Source organism: Sorex fumeus, unplaced genomic scaffold (genome assembly GCF_029834395.1).
Source record: "Sorex fumeus unplaced genomic scaffold, SorFum_2.1 ptg000051l, whole genome shotgun sequence".
NCBI classification, from domain to species: domain Eukaryota; kingdom Metazoa; phylum Chordata; class Mammalia; order Eulipotyphla; family Soricidae; genus Sorex; species Sorex fumeus.
The window spans coordinates 10,908,770-10,930,954 of record NW_026606108.1 but is presented as its reverse complement, the minus strand read 5'-3'; the positions used below and the strand labels follow the sequence as shown (position 1 = coordinate 10,930,954).

General features: G+C 59.3%; 1 protein-coding gene across 1 annotated transcript in view; it reads left to right on the top strand.

Annotated features, from left to right (window-relative positions):
* NDST1 (N-deacetylase and N-sulfotransferase 1) overlaps positions 1-21,897 on the top strand; it is a 50,908-nt gene extending 29,011 nt beyond the window's left edge. The window contains exons 4-16 of the mRNA XM_056124517.1: positions 2,501-2,995; positions 5,243-5,330; positions 6,390-6,544; positions 6,909-7,094; positions 8,159-8,287; positions 9,017-9,199; positions 11,315-11,411; positions 12,508-12,631; positions 14,774-14,948; positions 18,084-18,254; positions 18,689-18,798; positions 19,858-19,960; positions 20,751-21,897. Coding sequence (XP_055980492.1) covers positions 2,501-2,995; positions 5,243-5,330; positions 6,390-6,544; positions 6,909-7,094; positions 8,159-8,287; positions 9,017-9,199; positions 11,315-11,411; positions 12,508-12,631; positions 14,774-14,948; positions 18,084-18,254; positions 18,689-18,798; positions 19,858-19,960; positions 20,751-20,870 — 2,136 coding nt within the window. The 3' untranslated portion in view covers positions 20,871-21,897. The remainder of the gene's footprint in view (positions 1-2,500; positions 2,996-5,242; positions 5,331-6,389; positions 6,545-6,908; positions 7,095-8,158; positions 8,288-9,016; positions 9,200-11,314; positions 11,412-12,507; positions 12,632-14,773; positions 14,949-18,083; positions 18,255-18,688; positions 18,799-19,857; positions 19,961-20,750) is intronic.
* Positions 21,898-22,185: the final 288 nt, after the last annotated feature.

Here is a 22,185-nt window from a genome sequence, read left to right as displayed (position 1 = left end):
TCTTTCTTTCTTTCTTTCTTTCTTTCTTTCTTTCTTTCTTCCTTCCTTCCTTCCTTCCTTCCTTTCTTCCTTCCTTCCTTCCTTCCTTCCTTCCTTCCTTTTCTTTCTTCCTTTCCTCCTTCCTTTCTTCCTTCCTCTCTCCCTCCCTCTTTCTTCCTTCTTCCCTCCCTCCCTCCCTCCCTCCCTCCCTCCTTTCTTTCTTTCTTTCTCTCTTTCTTTCTCTCTTTCTCTCTTTCTTTCTTCCAGTTTTTTTTGGGGCCACCCCAGCAGTGCTTAGGGATCCAGGGGTAGCTCCTAGCAGGGCTTGAGGAACCAGGTGTGGTGCGGGGGGTTTGAAAACCAGAGTTGTTGATTGCATGGCCTGCACTGTCACCTCGGTGCTCTCTCTCCGGCCCCTCTTGCTGTTTCTTGACTTGGCTCAGCCCTTTCCTCCCTCAGGGTCTCTGTCTCTGCTGCTCTTGTTTTGTTTCTCAGGACCACATCCGGCAGTGCTCAGGAACTGTTTATTCCTGACTTGGTTGTGCAATGAACAAACAGCCTGCTCTGACCAGCAGTAAGGTGCCAGGTCCAGGGGAGCTGTCTGATCCCCTTTCATCCTATTTATTTTTGGTGCTGGGGCCACATCTCGCTGTCCTCAGGGCTCACTCCTGGCTCTGTGCTCGGGGATCATTCCTGACAGCGCTCGGTAGATCATGCGCAGAGCTGCTGGCATGAAAGATGGTAACCCCTGTACTATCACTCTAGCCCTCTTTCATTCTTTTTTGGGGGAAGGGGTGGGGTGGGCCATGCTCAGGAGTTATTCCTGGTTCTGACTCAGGAATCACTCCTGGCGGTGCTTGGGGCACCATATGGGATGCCAGGAGTCAAACCCAGGTTGGCTGCGTACACAGAAAGTGCCCTACCTCCTGGACTCTCGCTCCAGCTCTCTTAATATTTTTTTAAGGAATGTATTTATGGGGGGGGCGGTGCTGGAGCGATAGTACATCAGGTAGGGTCCTTCCCTTGTATGCAGCCGACCCTAATTTGATTCCTGGTACTGTATGCAGTCCTCTTATTCCCACCAGGAGAGATCCCTGAGCCCAGAGCCAGGAGTAAGCCCTGAGCACCACCAGGTGTGACCCAGTAACACACACACACACACACACACACACACACACACACACACGAGTAAGGAATTGGCTCAGGGCATGTGCTTTGCGTGGTGGGAGACTGGTTTTGCTCCCCCAGCACAGGCCTTCTTAGCAGTGCTGGTAGTGGGTTCCTCCCCCAGTCCACATACTCCTCAAACATGCTTGCCCCCGTGGAGGCCACACAGCAGAGGCCAAAGGTGTGAATGCCCTAGTCCCCCTGCCCCCACCTCTTTGAACGGATACTGATTGGAGAGAGAGATACCCGAAAAGTTAACACACCCATACCGGCTGGCTGCACTTCTGAGCCCCAGGGCAGGCGGGGGCTGAAAGGTTGCGCAAGGCAGGACACTGTCCCCACCTCTCTCTGCTCTTCTCTGTGTTGGCATCCACCAGAGGCTAAGATTTGGGGATCATGTAGCATTTCTGATACCCTTGGCCACAGGCGGTGAAATGTGTGGGTGCCAGGCTCTGCGCTCAGGGACCACTCCTGGTGGGCTCAGGGGACCCCGTGCTGAGCCGGGGGTCAAATCTGGTCGGCCACACGGCCAGGCAAGCCAGGCCCAAGCTCTCTCCTGCCCACCCATAGTCTTCATCTTCCAGCAGTGGCAGTGGGGAGCCTGAGACAGGTTGGAGGACGGGCCCGTGCCCGTGCTGGGCAGCCCTGTTCAGCCCTCAGCTGCTGCATTTACCTCTTCGAGTTTGGGCGAGTGCCTTGCCTCTCTGGGCCCCCGCCTCTTCCTCTTCTTACCCGGCACATTGGCGGCGGCTCTGTCAAGTGGCCGATGTCTCCTGTGACTGCCTGGATCACAGAGGGTCAAAACTCCATGGCTTACACATGCTAGGGGAAAAGGCAGCTCAGATAGAGAAGGGAGCACCAAATGTTGGGAGGATCCTCCCAGGATGGAAGAAGCATGCTGAAAGTAGACTATAGACCGAACATGATTGCCACTCAATGCCTCTTGCAAACCACAGCACCCAAAAGGAGAGAGAGAGAGAACAAAAGGAAATGCCTTCGTGGACGGCATCCAGTGCGTGCTCCTCAGAGGCAGGGTGGGATGGGGGGATGGGGGGGTGGGAGGGATACAGGGATCAGTGGTGGTGGAGAATGGGCACTGGTGGAGGGATGGGTACTCGAACATTGTATAATTGAAACCCAAGCACAAAAATTTGTATGTCTACAATTGTACCTCATGGTATTTCACTAATAAAAATTAAAAACGAAAAACAAAAACAAAAAACTCCACAGCTTAGCCCTCATGGGCGTGGAGGTTCTCCAGGACCTGGGGCTGGGTCTGTGCCATCTGTGGTTATGGTTGACGTCGCCCAGGGGCCTTCGGCTCTGATCCCCCCCTTCCACCCTCTCCCTCCAGGCCAACGAGAACAGCCTCCTGAGCGCCCAGCTCAAGGGCTTCCCCTTGTTCCTGCACTCGAACCTGGGCCTGAAGGACTGCAGCATCAACCCCAAGTCCCCGCTGCTCTACGTGACGCGGCCCAGCGAGGTGGACAAGGGTGTGCTGCCCGGCGAGGACTGGACGGTCTTCCAGTCCAACCATTCCACCTACCAGCCGGTGCTGCTGGCCAAGACGCGCTCGTCCGAGTCCATCCCGCACCTGGGCGCCGACGCAGGCCTCCACGCCGCGCTGCACGCCACGGTGGTCCAGGACCTGGGCCTGCACGACGGCATCCAGCGCGTGCTCTTCGGCAACACCCTCAACTTCTGGCTGCACAAGCTGATCTTCGTGGACGCCGTGGCCTTCCTCACCGGCAAGCGCCTCTCGCTGCCCCTGGACCGCTACATCCTGGTGGACATCGACGACATCTTCGTGGGCAAGGAGGGCACGCGCATGAAGAAGGAGGATGTGAAGGTACGGGCCCAGCCGCCGACTCCTGGGAGGGCCCACGCCCAGCCTTGGCGGCCAGCAGCTGGTTTGCCCTGTTGTCTCCAGAGCAGATGTGATGTGGGACATCCTCCGGCCACGGGGGTATGGGGGGAGGGGGGCGGGTGGTAGTGGTGGGGTGGGGGGGAGTTCTGCCTCTGGAGGGTGGGGCCGGACACTGTCCTGGGGCGGCCGAGACACAGGTGCAGAAATGAGATGGGCACTGTGAGGTTGTTGATCCAGAGCCTTCCTTTTTTTGTTTGTTTGTGTTTTTTTGAGTTTTTTTTGGGTTTTTTTTTTTTTTTTTTGGCTCTTTGGGTCATACCCGGCGATGCACAGGGGTTACTCCTGGCTCTGCACTCAGGAATTACTCCTGGCGATGTTCAGGGGACTATATGGGATGCTGGGAATTGAACCCAGGTCGGCCACGTGCAAGGCAGATGCCCTACCTGCTGTGCAATCGCTCCAGCCCCTATCCTAGAGCCCTTCTAACCTGGGCATGGCCTGAACTCTTAGAATGTCTGTGTTGTCCCCACCAGACAGAACTCCCCCAAGGGAGCCAGAGCTGGGTTTAGCAGAGGGTCTGTTGGGAGTGGGGTGTGAGAGCCCCAACTCAGGAGGTGCTCCCCCAATCCCCCCGCCCCCCCGCCCCGGATCTCAGCTGTTCTGTGGAAGCGTTTTGCAAACCACAGACTTGGGCACCCTGTGAGTCTCACTGGGAGAGATGCCTTGGAGGGTGGGCCACCAAGTCTGTCTGGGAGAGGCTGAGGAAATCTCTCCCCTGCATGTGCAGTGCTCCTCGTAGCTGTGGTGAGCTCAGGGTTTCCTCAGTTTGGCTCACCACTGACGCAAGCTTCACGGTGTGTGGGCAGAGCTGGGGGGTGGCGACACCCCTGGCACCCGGGGGAACCGGGACGAGGTCTGTCTGCTGCCTGCCACCGCCTCATCCTCTTCCAGGAGAGACGCCTGCCCGGGCCCAGCCATGTGTCTGCGGCAGGAGGAGGGCAGCCAAGGAGGCTCGGGCAAGCCAGCCTTTCTCCTCAGGGACTCGCTGTCCTCCTGAGCTCACTCTGGGATTGGCCCCGAGTGGGTGGAGTAGAGGACTCGCGTTGTCATCGTCGTCGGGGGCGAGGGGGGTGGGGGCTGCGATTGGGTACCCTCCTGTCTCTGTGCCCCTGTGGTCCAACGGCGGGCTGCTTTCTGGCAGTGGGGAGGGCAGGCAGGAGGCTGCAGAGGGCTCTCCCCTGCATGGCCGTCACTCATGCGCCTCATTGGCGGGGCGCTTGGCGAGGGTTGCTGTGGATTCCGTCTCGGAAGCCGCCATGTCCGGCTTCTCCTTTGCTACCGAGGGTGCTTCTGGAGGGGCCTGCCCTCCCCTTGGTGGTTCTGTGCCCACCGGGTTATGTCCAGGCCACCGGTGAAGGCACGCTTGCCTGACAGGCTGCACCCGGCACCACTGAGAGGCCTCGGTTACCCCAGAGGGCCGGGACTCCTGTGGGCTTCGTGGCTGCCTGAGTGGGGTGAGTGTAGGGACACTTCTGAATCCTCACCCGAGCTCCTCAGGGCCCCCGTCCACGGACCAGATGGCCAGTGCAGAGGGGGGGGCGCACAGGTCGAGCCTGCTGGGACACAGTACATGTTGGGAAGCTCACGGTCCCCTCGCCTTGCGTCTGTCCCCGAGGAGGCAGGAGGGTCCTGGTGGCCGCGGCCAGAACTTGCTTGGCCTGTCCCAGGCAGTTTGACCCGGAACCTCTCATTGAATCCTCCTAGGAGTCCCTGAGTGGGAGAAAGCGATGACCACAAGGACATCAGTGATGATAGCTGTTATTTCTGTTGTTACTCTTCGGTTTTGTGGGCACATCCCGTGGTGCCTGGGGCTGAGCCCTCCAGGCCTTCTCTGGGCAGAGCATGTGCTCCCTGCCCACGGATAGATTCCTGTCCCATGTCACTCCTGGGGAAGTGGAGGCCAAGCTGAGGCCCGCAGGAGCTGCGGCCCGCGGCAGGGCTGGGCCGGAGGGGTGGTCTTCCCTTGCAGGGGCACAGGGCTGGCTCTGGTCATCTCCCACCCCCCCAAACCTCCCCCCCACTGCCACACCTTCCCAGCCCGACTCTGGAGTGTGCGGGGTCCCCATGTTTTCTCTTTTCACCGGCTCCGCAGTCCTGGGAGCTGGCTGTGCTCTCCTGAGCATCCCTGGCTCCCCTCACCCCTCCCCTCCTCCCCTCTGCCCACCCTAGGCCCTGTTCGATACGCAAAACGAGCTGCGGACACACATCCCGAACTTCACCTTCAACCTGGGCTACTCAGGGAAATTCTTCCACACAGGTAAGAACCGGCCCCCGAGCTTCATCCAGGAAGGCCCCTCCTCGGGGGCGAGGGGTCCCCAGGGGGAACCTGCCTTGGGGACGTGTCCGACCCTGTGGTCCCAGGTCCCAGGGGCTACTTGGTTATGGCGACTGTGCCACAGCGGCCCCTGCGTGGCTGGCGTGAACGTCTCTGTCAGCCACCGCCTCGCCTTTCAAAATCGCTTGTGCTATTTCTGCTGAAGAATGCGAGTGCGGGGCCTTTCCCTGTGCACGGCTACCTGGGTTCTGTCCGCAGGAGTACTGAGCACAGCTGCGTTCCCTCCCCATCCCCCGCACACACACACACACACACACACACACACACACACACACACACACGCACACATAGAGTGACGGGCACTTCAGACCACTACAGAGATGCGTAGATATCCTGGAATGTGGAAGTGCTCTCAGTGGACTGACCTCAGGGACTCAGCCACTGTTTTGGGTTTATTCTTGGGTCTGAGGGGTTGAGGCGATGGGCTGGGGTGCTTACTCGGGGCTCCCCACCCACCCAGCGTCTGGGAGAACAGCCTTCAGCAAATCCTTTCCCCTCCACGGCTGGGCACAGGTGTGCAGGCTGTCCCCAGGCCCGGCCAACACCCCGGGGCAGCCACCTGGGGGTTCGGAGTCTCAGGCCTTCACGAGACAGGGACAGATCCATCTTCCAGGAACAGCCTGGTGAGGAAAAAGACGGGAAAGATGAACAGGGTCGGGGAGAGAGGACAGTGGGTTCTGAGCCCTGCTGCCCGTTTAGTCCCCCCCGAGCCCCCCAGGGGTCAGCCCTGAGCAGCGCTGGGTGTGTCCCCTCCGCACACCACTGTAGAGGAAAAGGAAAAGTTGAGTGAACGGCCCAGCCAGGAGCAGGCGTGACTCAGAACTGGCCAAGTCGTGTCCAGGCGGGGTGCCTGGGCTCAGAGAGGGGCTCGGCCACAGCCTTCCCCCCCCCCACATCCGGCGGGGCCACGCTCGCTTGCCGTGACCCCAGGACTCCGGGTGCGAGCTGCCTGGCTGAGCTAGCTGCCTGCGGGGACCGCAGGTACTGACGCCGAGGACGCGGGGGACGACCTGCTGCTGTCGTACGTGAAGGAGTTCTGGTGGTTCCCGCACATGTGGAGCCACATGCAGCCGCACCTCTTCCACAACCAGTCGGTGCTGGCTGAGCAGATGGCCCTGAACAAGAAGTTCGCTGTCGTGAGTAAGATTCCCCGTGGGGCAGAGCTGGAGGCGGGCGGGCGGGCGGGTGGGCGGGCTGCTCCCGCCGTTCAAGAGGCTCCCTGCCCCCCAGTGGGACTGGCAATCGAGGACGGGGTGCGGGAGGCCACGGGGCTCCAGAGAGCGGGGCTTGCCTGCCTGCTGGTGAGGCTCGAGCCCCCCAGAACTGAGGGACGCCACTCTCTGGGCTGCTGGGGGCCCCGTGTGCTGTCTAGTCCCTTCCCGGCCTCCGGGATAGACCCCTGTTCGGCCCTGGGGTCTCCAACCTCACTCTCCTCTTCTACGAGGGAGATCAGGCCCAGGGTGCGAGCCCCCCTCACCCCGCCCTGCCTCCTCTCCCCAGGAGCATGGCATTCCCACCGACATGGGCTACGCCGTGGCGCCCCACCACTCGGGCGTGTACCCTGTGCACGTGCAGCTCTACGAGGCCTGGAAGCAGGTGTGGGGCATCCGGGTGACCAGCACCGAGGAGTACCCCCATCTAAAGCCAGCCCGCTACCGCCGTGGCTTCATCCACAACGGCATCATGGTGAGTGGCCTGGCTCCGGGTGCGGGGCCGGCAGGGCCAGGGCGGTGTCTGCCCCCCTTCCCTGGCACCTGAGGCTTTCCCTGAGGGGGTGGGTGCCAGCCAGCGTGCCGCCCTGCGTGCTTCTGCCTTGGGGCGGGGGCCTTTCTGCAGGGGCTCCCCGAAAGCGGCATCGTGCATGCATGCATGTGCTTCCCCCCGTCCCCCAATGTCTGCTCACTGCGTCTGGAGGAAGTGCAGGGAGGGAGCGGCAGGGGGAGAGAGGAGAAGGTGGCTGTGGGGGCTCGGGGCTGCCTGGGGGCTCTGCTGGGCCAGGAGCAGTAACATCCGAGGCAGAGCAAGGGGGAGCAAGACAAAGGGCAGTGTGGCTGGGCAGTGGGAGTGGGCAATGGGGAGACGGTCAGCGGGAGCGGGCAGCGGGGAGATGGTCAGCAGAGCCTCGTGGGCAGTGGGAGATGGGCAGCAGGAGCGGGCAGCCAGGAGACGGTCAGCGGGAGTGGGCAGCACAGCCTTGTGGGCCGGGAAGCCCTGCTGTCAGACAGACAGACAGACAAACAGACAGACCACAGCTCTGAGAGTGAGGAGGGAAGGCCTGGAGTGGGCAGTGGGTCTGAGTCCTGTCCAGGGCCTGGCAGACTGCAGGGGACGGGGTGGAGGGAAGCCAGGGCCCCAGGACAGGCACTGAGGGCTGGGGGTGGCACAGGGTTGGCCCCGGGATCGACTAAGGAGGGTGGTAGGAGAGAAGTGGGTCAGAGATGACCCCGGGGGTGGCTGTGCTGTGGAAGGACCTGGACCGTCCTTACCCCTGTGGGTCTGGGGGGGCGGGCGGGAGGCACGCTCTTGACTCGCTGGCTTCAGCATGAGGTGCCGAGGGATGGGAGAGTGGCCGGCAGCCCACATGTCAGGAAACATCCCCCCCTTCCTTCCCACTTGTGCAAAGAACAGCCACTGGGCTCCCTGGGGGATGGCACAGGGACCAAGATCCTGGGGCACTTCCAGAGGGACACTGGTCACTGTCCCGAGGAAGCGTCCAGGCCTGGGGTCCCACAGCTCCCCGTCGCCCCCAGGTCCTTCCACGGCAGACCTGCGGCCTCTTCACGCATACCATCTTCTACAGCGAGTACCCGGGGGGCCCCGGCGAGCTGGACAAGATCATCAACGGCGGCGAGCTCTTCCTCACCGTGCTCCTTAACCCGGTGCGTGCTGGGCCCTGCGCAGCCTGGCCCTGTGCCCCTCTCCTCACAGCCTTGCCCTTGGGTGCTGGAGTCAGCCTGTCATCTCCATTCATTCTCCAGTCCCTGCTTAGGTGTTTGTTATCGCTCGTCAGTGTGCCTGTGACACACATCAGTGTCCCCCGGGGACTGAAGAGACGGCACGGGTGGGTAAGGGGCTTGTCTTGCATGCTGCTCACCCAGGTTCTAGCCCCGCATCATATGTGGCGCCCTACCCCAAGACCATCGGGAGTGATTCCTAAGTACAGAGCCAGGGGTAAGCTCTGGGCAGCGTCAGATGTGTCCCTCCAAACAAAAACCAAATAAAATATGACATGGTCAGAGTCACAATAGTGTATGAGATGTGTCACACACTAGTGTACTAATGTTCTACTTAAACGCTTTTCACCAGAGCCTTCTGGGGTTCCTGTTCCTACCCTACAAGGTAGAAATAATCCATGATGGCTCACTGAGATATCATCTGGAATAACTCTTTACTCCTGATCTTCCCGCGTTGCTCCCCAGCACTCCCCGGGGAACCAGGGCCCCCAGTCCGGTGCATGCGGGCCTCGGGGGCTGAGAGTGTTGGCCCGCCCGTCCCTGGGCCCCTCAGCTCTCCAGCCTGGGGCTCGCAGGGCTTTGTTGGTGGACCCCGTGGCCCGGCCGGCTGAAGGGGTAGCCGAGAGCTGAGCACCCCCCTCACCCCTGGTACAGATCAGCATCTTCATGACGCACCTGTCCAACTACGGCAACGACCGTCTGGGCCTGTACACCTTCCGGCACTTGGTGCGTTTCCTGCACACCTGGACCAACCTGAGGCTGCAGACGCTGCCCCCCGTGCAGCTGGCCCAGAAGTACTTCCAGATCTTCTCTGAGGAGAAGGACCCACTCTGGCAGGTGAGACAGAAGCCCACCTCCTGGTCGCGGGCTTCCCATACCCCCATGTCCCAGGGCCGCTCACGTGTGCCGTGAGCAGCGGGGAAAGACTGCCGGTGGGCACGGCGCAGGGCATGCGGGCAGCCTCCAGGTCTGCGGCCTCAGCCCCTTACAGCCCTGTCTGTACCTCTGCTGGTGCTCGGGGGCCTGGGGTGGGGGGGGGTGTTCTGGGGGAAAGCTGCTCCTGGGGGCTGCTGGACTCGGGAGCCTGGTGTCTGGCTGCCACACGTACCCACTGGTTGGTGCCAGACTTGATGCAGTGGTTCCAGCTGGTGTTCAGAGCACGGCCTTCCCCACACCGGACACTTGTGGGTTGGGGGAGTACGAGAGGCTCCAGGGAGCACGTAGGGAGCCGAACTCCAGACCCAGACGCACCTGCTGGGGTCCCGCTCTGCCGTCAGCTTGTTTTTGTTTCTGTTTTTCGTTTAAGAGCTGTGATTTACAAAGTTGTTGAGAGCTGAGTTTTAGGCAGATAGTATTTTCGTACGAGTTCCACCACCAGTGTCCACTTCCCTCCACCATTGTTCCCGTATTCCCTCCCCACCCCAAGCCCCCGCCCCATCCCCGCCTGTCAACTTGACAGGCAGGCACTTCCCAGAGTTCCAGTGGTTGCAGCTTAGATCTCCTGGTTTCAGTTTCGTTGAGTCTGGGTTTTGAGCATGTGGCTGGAGCCATAGCACAGCAGGTAGAGCTCTTGCCTTGCACACTGCCCACCTGGGTTTAATCCCCCGTATCCCGTAGGGCCCCCTAAGCACCACCAGGAGTGACTCCTGAGTGCAGAGCTAGGAGTTCCCCTGAGCATTGCTTGCCAGGTGTGGCCCCAAAACAAAGCAAAAACAAACACAAAAACAAAACCAGAGACTGCAATCAATGGATGTTCTGTATAGTTTAGGTTAGGGACCTGCAAATTGCAAATCTGACTTGCGGCCACATCTGTCCTGCTGCTTCTCTCTCTGTCTTTCTCTTTCTCTGTCTCTCTCTGTCTGTCTCTCTCTCTCTCTCTGTCTCTCTCTCTCTCTCTCTCTCTCTCTCTCTCTCTCTCTCGCTCTGTGTGTGTATGTCTGTGCGTATGTGTATGTGTGTATAGGTGTAGCTGTGTGTTTTGGGTCCACACCCAGTTCTCTCAGTACTGTTCCAAACTCTGTGCTCAGGTGTGACAGTGCAGTGTTAGGGGATTGAGGCGGGGTCGGCTGTGTGCCAGACAGGCCAGCCTTACCCTGCACTGTCTATCTGACCCCTGCAGTCTCCTTCTGTAGGTCAAGTTTGCCTGGCCCAGCCACGCTCATCCTGACTGTATGCTCCATGTTCTAACAGCAGAGCTGAGCACGGGCCCCCTTTGACTGAGACGGGATTACATCCCAAAAACCAGTCATAAGTAACAAATTGGTTTATGCTACACCTAGCAACAGCACCTAGGTCTTTCTCACATGCGCTTTCACAGCAGTCTTACTGCTGGGCAAAACCTTGTAAACAAAGCTTTGTACTGTGTGACTTATTAAATGCATAACTGAAAATGGAAAGCAGAACATCCTCACCGGAAAGTCCAAGTGAGGAATAGAGGGGGCTCAAAGGACTGAGTTCCTGCTTTGCCTGCAGAAGGCCCTGGTGCGATTCCTAGATCCCCAGGGCCCCCTGAGCACTGTCAGGAGTGACCCCTGAGCACAGAGTCAGGAATAGACCCTGAGCACCACCAGATGTGATCCAGCCCTCCTCCCCACTCCCAATTTCCAAGTAATTGGGACTGTCTATTGCTTTGCACTGTTGAAAAATTGTAAGTTGAAGCTTCATTAAAATCGGGGATCATTTTAGTTACAACAGAGTGGATGGGACCCAAGTCTAAAATATTAAGTAAACGTTTACTGAAAGATTTACAAAGCTTTGCAGGCAAGTTTGCAGAGATGAAGTTCAGATGCGGCTCACCATGCTGCTGAGGCCCCCACGTGGCCGACCACCATGGGCAGATGAAGAGCTGACATGACGCTCAGCCACTGTAGTGCGGGGCTGGGGCACTTCCCGCACCTGTCCATGTGCAGGAGAACCGCAGTACCCCCAACTGCCCTCCCTCTGTTGTTCTAGGACCCCTGTGAGGACAAACGCCACAAAGACATCTGGTCCAAGGAGAAGACATGTGACCGCTTCCCAAAGCTCCTCATCATTGGCCCCCAGAAAACAGGCAGGTCCCTTCATGTCTCAGCCCCCCTGAGCCCTCAGCATCAGCACTGCGTTCTGGGGCCACCATGCGTGGGCCCACTCCCTTTCCTAGGAGGAAGGTTGGGGGGGACCATGAACTGCTTGTCCACGTCAGGGTAGGAGGAGAGTGGGCAGGACTCCTGCCAGCTGCTGCCTTGGGTCTGGGCAGTGCGGGGAAAGACTGTCTCCATGCGAACGCCCACCCTACACCGGACCCCCTATGCCAGAGCTGTTGGAGAGAAGTGGTGACAGGGTTGCCACGTGTGTGTGCCAGCCACACGCTGTAAGGCAGGTGCCCCTTTTCACAGACAGAATCCCCCAGGCTCGGAGCAGCTGATTGACTTCTACTCACTTAGGGAATGCAGACCCGGGTCTGTGGCCCTACACCTTATAGTCTTTTTGTTTGTTTCCAAGCCACATCTGGCTGTGCTCAGGGCTGACTCCTGGCTCTGTGCTCGGGGGAGTGACTCTTGACAGTGTTCAGGGGTCCATATACGCTGCTGGAGACTAAACCCGGCTCAGCCTTACCCACCGTACTATTATTTCTCGAACCCCCAAAGGTGCCATTCTTCACTCCCAAGCTCCAGAACCGCTCCTGTCTTCAGGGCACCCTCCCTGTCGCATGCGAGCCGGTCACGGGCCCCTGAGGAGAGGGAGAGGGAGGGCTGATGGGACCCCGGGAGAGGTGTCTATTGCGCTTAAGCTCCATGGACCTTCAAAAGTCTCGCCGGAGAGGGAGTATTGTGATAGGGTTCCCTGAACACCTGGAGCTCCCTTTCCTCCGAGTCCCCCTCGAATGCCCGTGCACTTAGAGGCCCAGAGCTGAAGGTCAGCGGGAATCTGGCCGGAAGGGCATGGCTGTTGGGGTACAGTGCGTGAAAGGGTTCTGAGGCTGCGAGTTGGTTCGCACTGGGTGGATTTAGGAATGGGCCCTCGGGGTGCAGGGTGGGAGGCGTGTGCTGTGCGTCCTCTGCCCTAGGAAGGGGTGTGCTTAGGGTCCCCGGTGCAGAGTGTGGTGGGCGAGGGCCAGAGCCCAGAATCTCACCCCCCCATCTCTGCTGCTTCCTCCTGACCCATAGGCACCACGGCCCTATACCTGTTCCTCGGCATGCACCCGGACCTCAGCAGCAACTACCCCAGCTCCGAGACATTCGAGGAGATCCAGTTCTTCAACGGGCACAACTATCACAAAGGCATTGACTGGTGAGTGGGCCGGCGACCAGCGAGCGCCTCTCTGGGCCGCAGCAGGAAGCACCTCGGGCTTGCTCACACACAGCGGATGCTTCTGTAAACAGGGACCACACGTGGCCACCCTTGAGTCATCATGTCAGAGCCTTGTCACAGACAGAACACAATGCGGGAGGCCTTGGCGCCTCTGGGTGGTCACCCGGGGTAGCAGAATACCCCCAGTCCTGGGCGGGCAGAGGACTCCCCCTGTGACCCCAAGCCAGAGAGACACAGCAGGGCCAGGGCCTGTTTCCCAGTGGACTTGTCTGGCTGTGGCCCAGGCGCGCTGGGCCCGTCAGAAGCTCTAGCCTTTCGGAGCTATGGTTGGAGAGGGGTGGGTGTTCAGCCTATAGGGTCTCTCCAGGACCCTCCAGAGGACTGATGGCGGGGTGGGGGGAGGGGAGGAGGGATGGTGGGGTGGGAGGGGGGGAATTGGAGGGCATGGTCTCCCTTAAGTACTGGTCTTTCCCGCAGTCTACACGCCTCACCAGTGTCAAACCTCCCTTTTTTGAGGGGGTCTCACCTGGCTGTGCTCAGGGCTTCCTCCTGGCTCTGTGCTCAGGGATCTCTCCTGGTAGGGCTCAGGGCACCCTTTGGGATCCTGGGGATTGAACCTGGTCAGCTTCAAGCAAGGCAGTTGCCCTCCCTGCTGTCCTATTGTTCCTGCCCTGTTGGTCGTTCTTATGTCAGCAGAGAGATGATGAACTTTCTTTTGTTCGTTTTAGCATTTTTCTTTTTTTGTTTGTTTGTTTTGGGGTCACATTTGGCAGTGCTTAGGGTTTACTCCTGCTCTGTGCTCAGGAATCACTCCTGGCTATTGTGGGGGACCATATGGGATGCTGGGGGTTGAACTCAGGCAGCTACGTGCAAGGCGAATCGAATACCCTACATGGTATATTATCTCTCTGGCTCCTGTTTTGGTGTATTTCTTTTTTCAGGGGGAATTTTTTGGGGTGTGGTCTGGACCACATCCAGCAGTGCTCTGGACTTACTCCTGGGTCTGCACTCAGAAATTACTCCTGATGGCCTTGGAGGACCATAGGGGGTGGCAGGGATTGAACCTGTGTCAGTTGTGTGCAAGACAAAGGCCCCACCCCAGGTGGTTCTCTCTCTCTCTCTCTCTCTCTCTCTCTCTCTCTCTCTCTCTCTCTCTCTCTCTCTCTCTCTCTCTCTCCCCCTCTCCCCCCCACCCCCGTTCCAGCACTTTTCTGTGTTTATTTCTTCTCTGCCATCTGTGGTCTCTCTGTTTGCCTGTCTGGCTGCCTGTCTGTCTGTCTCTGCCCGTAACCAGCCACACTAATCTAAAGCCTACTGATGGAATGAATCATAAAAGTCATCGTTCACTGAATGCCCGAGGAGTATAGGCTGACCTGTGTCCTCCCTAGCCGCTGTTTGCATAAGCATGCCTAGCCCCTGGCGCCATAAGTGAAGACTCAGCCAGGGGGACTGTTAACGTGGGCTGTGCCCAAGACTCGGGGAAAGCATCTGCTTTCAGAGCTTTGTCAGCCTAGGGTCTGTGGGCACAGGTACTGTGTCACAAAGAAAGTTCTGAAAGGCCATAGAGCCAGCAGCTGCTCACCCCCACTCCCCAGGTTTTGGTTTTATAAGGAGGACTAGGGCGGGGTGCTGGGACCAGTCCTAAATGGTGTGGATGAAGGGGTCCCCCGACCACGCTGGAGAAGCCCGTCCATAGCGAGCAGGAAGCTGCCCCGTGACTGAGGGGTCTCTTGTGGTCTGGGTCCCCGGGAGCCCTGTGCGCCTGTTGTTTCTAATGAGTATGTTCCCTGGAGGTGGGAGGCAGGCTCTGGAGTGTCCGTTTGTTATTCTGTGGGGTCTTAAGCCCAGAGCTGGTCCAACTGAGTTGGTGTGGACATTCTCTCTGGCTCCATGTGAGGGGTCTGCTCCTGTGGGGGGGCAAGCCTGGAGGGAGCTGCCCCGGAGCCAGAGTGGCCCCCACTCTCCTCCACTGAGCATTGCCCAGCCTGACCCCTGGCGGCTGTGTTAGGGCTGGGCCCTCTAGGTGTAGACCTTCTGTGGTCCAGAGGCATTGGTTGGGTGGGAGCCCCACACCCTCCCCAGGCCGCCCCTGACCCCGCCTCTGGCCCCTGATCCCTGCAGGTACATGGAGTTCTTCCCTATCCCCTCCAACACCACCTCTGATTTCTACTTCGAGAAAAGCGCCAACTACTTTGATTCGGAAGTGGCGCCCCGGCGGGCAGCTGCGCTGCTGCCCAAGGCCAAAATCCTGACCATCCTCATCAACCCCGCTGACAGGGCCTACTCCTGGTACCAGGTGAGTGGGGGCTGGCGGGGACTCCAGGGGCTGCCCCGCCTTCCACAGCGACTCACCGAGCCCCTCCCAGGGCCCAGGCTGGTTAGCCTCGACTGCCCACTCTCCACGCTGTGCCTGGGGCCCCGGCCCCTCATCCTGACACCAGGCTCTAGGGGTCCGTGTCGTGAGCACACCACCAGGTGCTGGGGGTGCCAGGGTGTCCGTGAGGGAGGAGCCCGGCCCCGGGCACTAGGAGGAGTCAGCACCTCATCATGAGGCTGCGGTTGGTGCCAGGGTGTGCCAAGTCCTGCCTCGCTGGCACTGAGAGCTGGGACTCTGAGGTTCGGGGGAGCCGACGTCGCTTCTCCTGGCTCTGCTCAGAGAGGCCGACAGGAGAGTTTAGGCTCTGCCTTCCTGAGTGTTTTCGCCCTGGCCTGCCGGTCTTCCTGGTCATCCCCGCTGCCAGGAATTTGGCCTTGGGTCTCCTCTCCAGCCCCAAGGCTTCTTGAGGCCTGGCCGCTTCTGGCGCTCTATGGCACACTCCAGGCTGCTGCTCTGTGTGCCAGAGGCTTCCCCTGGGCCTGGGCTGGACTACGTGCGGGCAGGAGACTCGGGCAGGCTCCCGGTGCCACTCCTATAGCCCTCCCCGCCCTCCCCCTCCGCCTCCCCCTCTGCTTCCCTTCCCCTCCTCCCCTCCTCTTCCCTATCTTCCTCCCTTACCCTCCCCCCTGCCTTCCCTTCCTTCCTGTTCCTCCTTTTCCTCCTCCTCTTCTCTTCCTTCTCCCCCTCTTCGTCCTCCTCTTCCTCTTTTTCTCCTCCCATCTTCCTCCTCCTCCATTTCCTCTTCCTCCTGCTTCTGCGTCCCAAGTCTTCTTTTTCCCTGGAAATAAGCCACAAATACGCACTGGGGTCCCTCCCCCTTCCCGTGCCCCCCTTCTCCTGGACCCCCACTTGCTGTCTGCTTTATGGGGGGCAGCCCTGCCTCTGCCCCTCACTGGCACATCACACACCCTTGGTGTGAGTGCCAAGGACCAGTGAGCAAGTAACCAGCAAAAGTTTATTTTTGGGGGGGGACTGTACCCTGCAGTGCATAGGGGCTACTCCTGACTGTGCTCCGGAGTAGTGGGGACCGAACTGGCCAAAGCAGCCGCAGAAGAGACGAGCGTCTCACCGCCTGTCCTGTCTCTCAGGCCGGGCGCATCCCAGTTTGAACCCAGGACTTTGCCCAAGGCCCAGTTGCCCCTCCTGTCCACGGTCAAGGTGGTAAAGAGAAGGGAGCTGGATTCCCACCCACAGGGCCAGGAAGGTGCTGGAAGGTGGCCCGTGCTGGAGGGAGGAAGCTGTTCTTTCCATTATCACCTCCCCCAGCTGTGTGTCAGCTGTGTGGGTGGAGCGGCGGCTGGGCTGCCTTCTGGCGGCTGGATTTATGTTGTCCTGAACTTTGGGGATTCTGCAGATGTCTTTTGATTTTGTTTTGTGGCCACATCCTGCTGTGCTCAGGGCTCTCTGCGCAGGGGTCACTCCTGGCAGTACTTAAGGGACCATACGTGGTGCCAGGAACCAGACCAGACCCAGTTGGTTGGCAGGCGCTTTACCCACTGTGCTGTCTACCCACCCCTTGTCTTGAGCCCGCTACATTATCTGAGGTGGCACAGACCTGGCCTTTGCCCTTTCCAGCTATTTCCCAATCCGTAGCTCAGCTTGGCCATAGCAAAGTAGCATGGACCGGTGGTTTAAACCCGATTCCTTTTTTTGTTGTTTTGGGGCCACGCTCGGTGGTGCTCAGGGGTTCCTCCTGGCTCTGCGCTCAGGAATCACTCCTGGAGGTGCTCAGGAGACCTTATGGGATGCCGGGGATTGAACCTGGGTTGGCTGCATGCAAAGCAAATTCCCCACCCGCTGTGTTATCGCTCCGGCTCCCAAACCCTGACTTCTTAAACTGTGGGTCACGTAATTGAATGTGGGGGCCGCAGAAGAATTGACAACAGTGAATGTTTCTGCGTGCATAACAACGAAGCACTAATTTGATTAAATGCCTCATGAATCTTGAGCAGTATTTCTGGGGTTGCCTCTGTTGGGTGAAAAGAAAGGGGTTAGAGGTGTGAGAATTTGGTCTCAACTTACGGGCCCTCACTCCTTAGCTGGAGGCTGAGAATGGTCTGGGGGAGGTGCCAGCTGGTGGGGCCATCTTCGCTCTGGACGCCCACTGCCGAATTTGGTCTCAACTTATGGGCCCTCTCTCCTTAGAGCTGGAGGCTGAGAATGTTCTGGGGGAGGTGCTGGCTGGTGGGGCCATCTTCGCTCTGGACGCCTAGACCCGCCCACTGAGCCTTCAAGTGACTGACAGGACTCAGGCATCTCCTTCCAGGGTCTGCCCAAGCCTCGTTGCCCACCAAGGGTCCCGCCTCTGCATGGGAGAGTGTCTCTGTGTGTGAATACATACGTATGTGTGTGTATGTGTGTATGCGTGCATGTGCATGTCTGCATTTGTGCACATGTGTGTGTGCATATGTGTATGTGTGTGCACGTCCGTGTCTGCATGTGTGTGTGTGCATGCGTGTGTCCTGCATGTGTGTATATATGTGTGTGTCTGTGTGTGTCTGCATGTGTCCGTGCATGAGTGTGTGTACTTTGTGTCTGTGCATTTTTTTCCGTGTGCCTGCATGTATGTATATGTGTTTGTGCGCGCACACACGCATGGTGGGCTTCAACCTATGACTGTTGGTGAGGTGACACGTTCAGTCCATAAGACCTTCTGATTTCTATGAAGAAGCAGCTCCTGTCCTTTCTAACACTGCTAAATTCTGCTTCTAACAAGCGTGCCCTTGGGGGTTCTGGTTCTGGGCCACCGTATCTGGCTGGTGTTGGAAAGAGGCTCATGGTTGTTTTCCTGAGAAGGAGAGCTCAGTCAGGAGAGGTTCACAGAGGTGTGCAGGTGGAGAAGTCCTGGAGATGCGGTGTCCTGGAGATGCGGTGTGAATGGCCGCTGTCCCGTACAGTTCTCAGAAGCGGGCGGCACAGGCCCCAAGGTGACCCTGGATGAGAGCGGGCCCGGGCTCCACCCTGGCTCCTGCTGCTGCCCAGAACTTCAGGCTCCCTCACACCAGAGCCACTGTCCGCGCTGGGGGGCATGCTGACCCCTCTCATTGCCTGCAGCATCAGAGAGCCCACGATGACCCAGTGGCCCTCAAGTACACTTTCCACGAGGTGATCACGGCCGGGCCTGAGGCGTCGGTGAAGCTGCGTGCCCTCCAGAGCCGCTGCCTGGTGCCCGGCTGGTATGCCACCCACATCGAGCGCTGGCTCAGCGCCTTCCATGCCAACCAGGTAAGTGCCAGCCCCCACCTGGCCCCTTGGGGGCCACTGCAGTCCTGGCTGGGTGGTATCCGGCACAACGTTTCCAGGCCACTCCCAGCTGCCCAGGGCCTTTGCGCTTTGTGGGACTCACTAGCCCTGCCCTGCTGTGACTGGCTAGATGTCCCTGTGGGACATCCTGGGGTACCCTGAGAAAGGACTGCAGACTGGGAGAGCCCAGCTGGTCAGAGGACATGGAACGTTTCAGGGGGGCCCGTGGTGAGTGGTCTGTGGGCAGTGAGGGGCCTAGGCTTGGACAAGCGCCCTGGCAGGGGGGCAGAGCCAAGAGCAGGGAGATAGACTGAGGCCCTGGAACCCCTGCCCTCCAGAGGTCGGGGAATGGAGCCGTTTCTGGCGTTGATTGGGAGTGGATGCGATCACACTCCCCACATCTCTTTCCCGGGCAGATTCTGGTCCTGGACGGCAAGTTGCTGCGGACAGAACCTGCCAAAGTGATGGACACGGTGCAGAAGTTCCTCGGAGTGACCAACACCATCGACTACCACAAGACCCTGGCGTGAGTGTTGCTGCTCTCTCTCAGCAGATCCGAGTGGTGGTCCAGGCTGGCTCGAGGCAGCAAGGGCGAGAGGCGTGCATGTCCCCGATGTGGCCGTGAGGAGAGAGGGATGTGCTGAGCCCTTCCTCTCTGCTCTCTCCCAGCCCTGGGAGGTTCTCGTCAGTTCCGGCTGAGCACTGTCAGACCAGCAGTGAGCAGCCTCAGGCCCCACAAACTCGGGTTTCTTCTCATTAAACTGATTTACGCTTCAGGGGTGGGGCCATGGTGACCGCTGAGGGAGGCTGGATGGGAGAGGAAGAGTCACTTCTTGGAAATTCCCAGGCAGAAATGTTCCCTTCTCCCCGTGCTGGAGGAGGGAGGGCAGCCAGGCTCACACCACAGCCCTTCCAGTCCGCCCCCTGGCCCAGGGAAGATAGAGCTTGCTAAGAACAGAAAAGGGGGCTGGAATGACAGGACAGCGGGAGGACAGCCAGGACATAGCTGGCCTGGGCTTGGTCCCTGGCACCATATATGGTTCCCTGAGCCCTACCCCTGAACACTAGAGCCAGGAGCAAGCCATTGAGTACCACCAGGTGTGGCCCCCAAACAAAAACAATTTTTTTTTTTAAAAAAGAGCCTTCGGTTGGGACTGGAGCAGTAGAACAGTGGGGAGGGCATTTGCCTTGCATGTGTCTGACCCAGGTTTGATCCCTGGCATCCCATATGGTCCCCCAGACACCACCAGGAGTAATTCCTGAGCACAGAGCCAGGAGGGACCCCTGAGCATCGCCGGCTGTGACCTAGAATGTTCCCTGGGACTGGAGAATGAAACGAGGCTTACTCTATTAGCGATGCTAATAGAAGGGCCCCCAGGGTTCCGGTGGGGCTGGTGTGTGTGTCTATCTCTGGCGGGCACTTGGACTGTCTGGGGGATGCGGGTCCCAGAGTGTACAAGCTGCCCTCACTGGAACTGGGGGCAGAACGTGGGGGTCAGCCACATGCACCCTGGGGCTGAGAGCCTGGCCTGCGGTGGGAAAGCGGCCAGGCCAGCTTTCACTCAGCCTTTCCCCATCTCTACAGGTTTGATCCAAAGAAAGGATTTTGGTGCCAACTGCTTGAAGGAGGAAAAACCAAGTGTCTGGGCAAAAGCAAGGGCCGGAAATACCCAGAAATGGACTTGGATGTAAGTGGTGGACACACTGCTGGATGAACAGGGAGGCGAAACTGGGATGCAGGGAAGGGCTCTCAGAGGAGGCGGCTGCAAGGAGCCCAGCGGGGGGAGGGAGGCGCAGGGGCGCACAGGGGTCCCTCTGCGGGTCCCTGCCTGCTGCTGTGCTTCCCTGGATCCACGCCCTGCACAGCGACTGTGACTACAATCTCACAGGATTAGGCGGAGTAGGAGTGTGTGTGTGTGTGTGTGTGTGTGTGTGCATTGTGGGGTGCGGGCATGTGTGTGTGTGTGAATGTAGGGGAGGGGCGCCCAAGGTGGCCCTCTGCTGGTCCCTACCCGCCTGCTGTGCTTCCCTGGATCCACTCCCTGCACAGGGACCGTGACTGCAATCTCACAGGATTAGGCAGAGTAGGAGGGTGTGTGTGTGTGTGTGTGTGTGTGTGTGTGTGTGTGCGTGAGCACACATGTGTGTGCAGGGTGTGTGTGTGCATGAGGGTGCGCCTGTGCATGCAGGGTGAGGGCATGTGCGTGTGTGTGTGTGTGTGTGTGTGCAGGGTGTGTGTGCGGGCATGTGTGTGTGTGTATGCATGAAGGGTGTGGACATGTGTGTGTTTGTGTGTGTGCGTATGTGTGTGTGCAGAGTGTGTGGGGGGTGCAGGCATGTGGGTGGCAGGCACCAGGAGGCAGTGGTCTTGGGAGGAGGAGGAGGAGGAGGAGAAAAAGAGAAAGAGGAAGAGGAGAAGGAGGCGGAAGAGGAGGGCCCAGCTCTCAGCGGGGCGCTGAGCTCTCCTTCCCCTTGCAGTCCCGCACCTTCCTGAAGGACTATTACCGGGAACACAATGTGGAGCTGTCCAAGCTGCTGTACAAGATGGGCCAGACCCTGCCCACCTGGCTGCGGGAGGACCTCCAGAACACCAGGTAGCCATGGCCAGCACTGTCAGACACAACGTTGGTGACGGCAGGGACCTCCCGCCGCACGCTGAGCCAGACTGCGGCCTGCGGGTGGGGACCAGCCGGCCAGCAGCACTTAGCAATACAACGTGGGCCTGGCAGGGGCAGCACCACGCGCACCGGGCGCCCAGCGTGGGCCTTTGGACCTCCGGCCACCAGAGGTTCATGCTGTCCCCAGCCTGTCTCGGGGGCCACTTCCTGGTAAGAGGGAGTCGGATGGATCCTCTCTCTGTCCTCACTGTGTTCTCCCCATCGTACCTGCCCTCAGTCCCTCAGTATTAGCTGCCGGACTGTCCCTGTCCTCCAGACAGTGGGGGAGAAGCGCCCAGAGGGGGCTCTTGCCAAACCAGGGACAGAGACTGGACATCTCCTGACTTGTTCCGAGCCAGGCCCTGCCGAGGGGCCCCGCCGAGTGCCAGGACACGACTCTGCAGAGTCCTGCTTAGACTCCCACAGCTCACCGTCCCTCAGGGGAGAGACCGTCTCTGGTTCCGACAGGGCCCGCTCCCAGGCCTTCCTCAGGACGGGGCCGCGGCTCACCACCACCCAGCCCTGGCCCCTTCTGCACTCTGGGATAGGACGATGACGACGACGACGAGAGTGGTGTTTCCTGTGGTTACAGACTGGCCGTCACACACCTGCCCATGTACATACGTGTCCCTCTGCCTCCCAGTGTGGCCCCGAGAGGCACTGGGCATCGTGGGTGAGACCCAGCTGCCGCTTTGCCCAGCTACCACCGGCCAAGGAGTTCCGGACACCCCCTAACCTCCCCAATACTAAGAAGCTAAAGTATTTTAATAATCTGTTTTTTTTTCTTGGTGCCAGAGTTTATACCTGGGTGCTGGGGTCACACTGTGTTTAAAGTGTATATATATATATACATATATACACACACACACATACACACACACATACACACATACACATGTCTGTACCTATATATGTGTGTATATGTATGCATATGTAATGTGTACATATATATTCTATTTTTCGGTTGGTTTGTTTTTGATTCACTTGTACAAAACGGGGCAGGGGGAAGGTAGCTCAGCGCTGGGGGCGGGGGCGGGGCTGTGCCCCCGTGTGGCCGGGCTCGGGGAGGCCTTTGCTGCTTGTCTTAATGCTGTGTCTTCCCGAGGGACAGCCGTGGCTCTCTGCTCTCCAGGAAATCTGGCTTTGTGAAGCCCAGGGGTGCTGGGGCGCTGGGGGCCCACGGAGGCAGCCGGGCCCGGGTAGGACGCATGGGACTGGCCCTCACCCCCTCCCCTCACATGGTGCTAGGCTGGGAG